At 44.1% G+C, this 4,646-nt stretch overlaps 1 protein-coding gene across 1 annotated transcript in view; it reads right to left on the bottom strand.

The window, feature by feature from the left end:
• The window catches only part of LOC107084633 (dematin-like), a 33,174-nt gene that overhangs the window by 10,169 nt on the left and 18,359 nt on the right, over window positions 1-4,646 (bottom strand). Inside the window, exons 2-5 of the mRNA XM_015374556.1 lie at window positions 3,398-3,464; window positions 2,844-2,878; window positions 620-700; window positions 410-538 (exon numbers count right to left, since the gene is read on the bottom strand). Of these exons, the coding sequence (XP_015230042.1) occupies window positions 410-538; window positions 620-700; window positions 2,844-2,858 (225 nt within the window). The 5' untranslated portion in view covers window positions 2,859-2,878; window positions 3,398-3,464. The remainder of the gene's footprint in view (window positions 1-409; window positions 539-619; window positions 701-2,843; window positions 2,879-3,397; window positions 3,465-4,646) is intronic.

Genomic DNA, 4,646 nt, shown 5'->3' with positions numbered 1-4,646 from the left:
GGATTGCTGAAGAGTCAATGAGTCGATGCAATCAGCTGGTTTTCCTTAGATAGAAAACTTTGAATCAATCTGACTGGATGATTTGGTGAACTGTACAGCTGTAATTTCTAACATTTCCACGGTTTCTGTGAATAATGAGGAAGATGTGAGACGATCAGGGAAAGATTTTGATCCGCAGATCTTTTCTTTAGACCAGTTAGGATCCCGAGCCAGAAAGAAATGGTGCTGAGGAACTACAGTCGGTTTAAAACAAGCTCAGAAACACAAAGACAACAAATAAACTTAATGTTCAGAGGAAAAACACAAAAGGCAGCAATAAAGAGCCATAATATGTCAGCAAAGACTCTGAGAACCATCAGCCCCCAGAAGGACGTCAGACAGATTGAACCCTAATCTGCTGGTCAGTCACCTCCAGGGGGCTGTAGCTGTAGTGCGGCTGGTAGATCATCAGGTCGGGTCTCTCGATGTCCAAGATGGCCTTGTCCCTGGGCAGTGCCGCCAGGTCCTTGTAGCCGATGACGCCGTCCTCTACCCTGGCCTGCAGGGACAGACGGGGGACGGGTCAGAGAGGACAGAGGATGGACTGATCTGAAGGTCGACTGAGTTCATCTTAACTCACCACGATGGCAGCAGCAGGAGAGCCAGGAACGCTGGTCCCCCTGAGCGACAAGACGCTCCCTGGAGACGTCTGAGCCGGCTGCTGCTCCGCGTCGCACACAGAGACAGGAACACGGTTAGAGGTCAGTTTCACCGACAGAAGCACGGAGCTTCGTGGTTAACACCTTAAACCCGGCGGGCCCGGTACAGGACCCAGCTGACACCTGCTGATGTTTATCTATTTATAGAAATGGGCCAAACACAGTCACATGGTGTTTCATCCACACGCCTTTCAAACGGGGCTTTAAAATTTCTAAAACATGTTTCAAAATTATTTTTTCACAAGTATTTTTTTTATATAGTTGTGTAAACACCACCTGACATGTGTGACTCTGCGGGGGTAATGCAACAGCAGGTATTCGTTTTTAGCCCCGCCCCCTAATGGGAAGTAGAGGCTCAGACCTTTCCAAGGAGGGGTCAGAGGTCATTGTGCGACCATTTCAGGTGATGTAACCGGCATGCGTTACATAAGCTGCTCTGTTATTCTTATTTTCTGTCCAGTTTGGTGATTTTATTGGTAAATTTAAATGAAATAACGACTAAATCTCAGGAGCAAAGGCTTTGCCTTATGGAGAAGGTCTCCAACAATGGAAATCAGGATATTTGTCTGACCAGATTCCCTTTTATGGGGGGGTTCTGGTCATCCACAACAGATCAAACAGAACTAGCCGCGTTGGAGCGGTGTTCTGTCAGATGAGCATACCCCGTCAGACCAGCATACCCATAGTCATTACCTGTTTTACTCTTTAGTTTATCCCTTTAGTTTTTTTATGAAAAATAGACTTTAAACTACCTCAACAGGTGAGTATCCCTTTAGTCATGCACAAAAAAAAAAAAAAAAATACTTACTTCTTGGTTTTTTTTTAAGCGTGCAGCGATCTGACCTTGAATAGTTTTGTTTGTACATGACTAAAGGGAAACACGCCTGTGGAACCTCTCAACATCCTCCTCATTTTGGGAAATTCTCGCCTATTTTTCACACCCAAATGGAAAAGCAAATAACTGAGGAACTTTAAGCCCAAATTACGTGTGTGGTACAATATTTGAAAGCTAACACCTTCTACTTTCTGAATATATAAATAAATATAGGGTGAGTAAAACACAGTCTAAGCTGCATCAGTTCAAACAGACTCAAAGTTGTTTTTTTTATTCTTGAAAATAATAGGTCATTTTTGAACGGCAGTAATAAAGACATTCTTGCTTGTTGTGGCTCTTTGACATGTTTACATTTTGACCTGCTGTTGTTTCTGTTTAATTGTGCTTTGGTGCTCGCTGTGTCCATAAAATGAACTTAGCTGTTGATTTGTGGAGAATCTAGCTTTCCAACGTTGTCTAACGTGACTATTTTGGTAAACATTTTACCCCTGGAATTTTCATGCATTCTGAGTTATTAGTTGAAAAGGCTTTAAAACGGGTCACCGGTGATCCAATGGGTTTTGAGAGGTTAAAGTCTATTTTTTGTACAAAACTAAGGGATAAACGCAACTCTGATGTGTTCCACATGCTATTGACTATAGGTATGCTAGTGTGACAGAGCAGCGGCCCCGTCACCAGGAGGCACAGGCTGATGCTCCGGTACTGATGCTGGGACCCACGTGAAGAAGCAGGTCCTCATGTTTCTCTGATGCTTTGACCCGACTGAGTTCTGGAGGATCTAATAGACTAGTATTTGAGTCACTTCTGCGTGTCGCAGATATTTTTGATTTCTGCCCAATATTGAAGCGTGGCCTGCGCTATGTTATTCCACGCCACAACGCAAGAGGGCCAATCAGGAATTAGCTGTGGGTCTAGATACGGCGGTGAGGAAGTGGGGGCAAGTTTGTGTGCAATGGAGGGACATGAGGGCCAAAATAAGCGGGGATCCGGGTGGAAAAAGGGTCCCAGCGTTCTCACGCACCTCGCTCTGCTAGCTGCTCCATCTTCACCAGTCGTTTTCCACAATGGCGGTCAGACAAACAAAACAAGCCGGTAAGAAACCAACCAGGAAATACGCATAGAGTAGAGTGGATGTAGATTTGACCAATCAGAGGCCTCCTGTCTGCGGTTTCTGAGCAAACAGCCTAAACACTGCTCCAGTTCTAAGGTTAGAAGATGTTTTTTTTGTATGGAGATTGTTGATCCAGCTGGTTCTGATCTGGGTTCCTGTTAAGCCCCTCCCCCATTTGAAGGAACAGGAAGAGACTCACCTTTGGCATCATCATGCCTGCTGGTTGGTCAGATCCTGAGGGAGACACAGGTGAGACAGGAAGTTAAAACCATGCAGGTAAAATACAGAGAGATAATTGTGAACAAGTGCACAGCAGACTGATGGGAGAGCAGCAGAACCGGGTCCACAGGGGCACAGAGGGAAGGTAGCATAGTTTAGCATGGGGGGGGGGGCATGAAGACTGGCTCCTTCTGGGGGAAACTGGCTTAAACCTGAACCTCCTGAAGCTCAACCAGAGGAAGTTGGTGAATAAGGTCTATAAAGGCGAGTTGGTGCTGAGCTCTGCTGTCCCCTGATTCCAGCATCTGCATTCATGTGACCTGAGGACTCGGCTCTGGTCAGATGACTTGTTTGGATGAGAGCAGAACTCCCATCATGCTCGGCTGCAGCTGCAGCTTCACGGCCGCCGGCGCTTCATTGTGCGACACGTCCAATAGACACAAAGGGACGGTTCCAGAGTGCACGGCTTTGTGGGGCTAAAACAGGCGGAGGAGCGGGAAGCTGCGTTCAGGAACACCAGCTGAGTGTTTTTACCTCACAGAGAAAAGGTGGATCATCTCTGGATGGGTTTGTTTTCTGGGCTCGTCTGCCCAATCAGCTCCTAAAAAAAACACACAGAGACTCATGAACAAGAGGAAACCCAGAGAACATCAGCTTCAAGCACAAAAATCCAGCAATTTTAAATGTTTGTAATAAATACATGATTATTACACATAGTGCTGCAAAACCACACAAAACACAGACAGCAGCTATTTAAAACTAATCACAAACACACAAACACACTAAAAAGTGATAAAGTTAACCCCAAAAGTGCAAATCTTTAATATAAAAAAGGAAATTATTCTAAAATAGGCAAAACTTTATAATATAAAATACGCTAAGGAGTCTTTATTACATGAATACTGTAAAAATAAAACAGATAAATATGCATCAGTTTCTATCTGTAACATTTAGCTTTCTCTTAATGCTGACAAAACAAAGTTAATGTTTTTAAAGCATAAGAACGGGATTCAAACCCTTCCAGCAGTGTCCACTCTGGAGGGAAAGTCATTGAGGTGGAACACGAATATTAATACCTTGGAACTGGAATTGACTCCTTCACCTTTAAACCTTTTATTGATAAACTTGTGAATAAACTAAAAATTAAACCGGGCTTCTTCTTTTGTAATAAAACATGTTTTTCTTTCTGAGTAAAAAAAGCGCCGTGCCTCTGCCTCGTTTTTATCCTTCTTAGATTATGGTGACCTTTATTATAAGAATGCTGCTTCTTCATGTCTTCAAATGTTGGACTCTGTTTACCATGCTTCATTAAAGGTGCAGTAGATCTTCTCTGACCCATTTTTTACCGTGTGGCTTAAAGATCTTCCCTCGGTCGCTTAGTAAGCAGTGAAATAGAAGATCTGGAAGTGAAACTAAAATAAATGGTGAGAAATCAATGAATAACTCAAACCAATCACAAAAGACGGGATGTTGTACACGATTGGTTCCTGAACGAATCCACCCCCCAATGATTGTGCAGGACGCCATGGTTGGAAGCTAGCCACCGCTATGCTACGTTCACACCAAGAGCAGCAGGAGCAGCTAAAACACGCGTGCTGCCTCCTTTTAGATGTTTGTACCAGTTTAGTTCTGATGCGCAGCTGAAGCATCTTGGGGTCTGATGCGTGGTGGGCGGAGCTACTCTCTCCTTTCTCTGCCTGGAACAATGGCAGCTATAGCTGTGATCAGCGGGTAAAAAGTAGTTAGAATCTATGTTGAAGTGAGAAAGTCCTCCTTAAAACAT

The sequence above is a fragment of the Cyprinodon variegatus genome, unplaced genomic scaffold, assembly GCF_000732505.1.
Source record: "Cyprinodon variegatus isolate N-32 unplaced genomic scaffold, C_variegatus-1.0 Scaffold105, whole genome shotgun sequence".
Lineage (NCBI taxonomy): Eukaryota > Metazoa > Chordata > Actinopteri > Cyprinodontiformes > Cyprinodontidae > Cyprinodon > Cyprinodon variegatus.
Note: the sequence above shows the minus strand (reverse complement) of the source record. Positions and strands in the feature narration are given on the sequence as shown.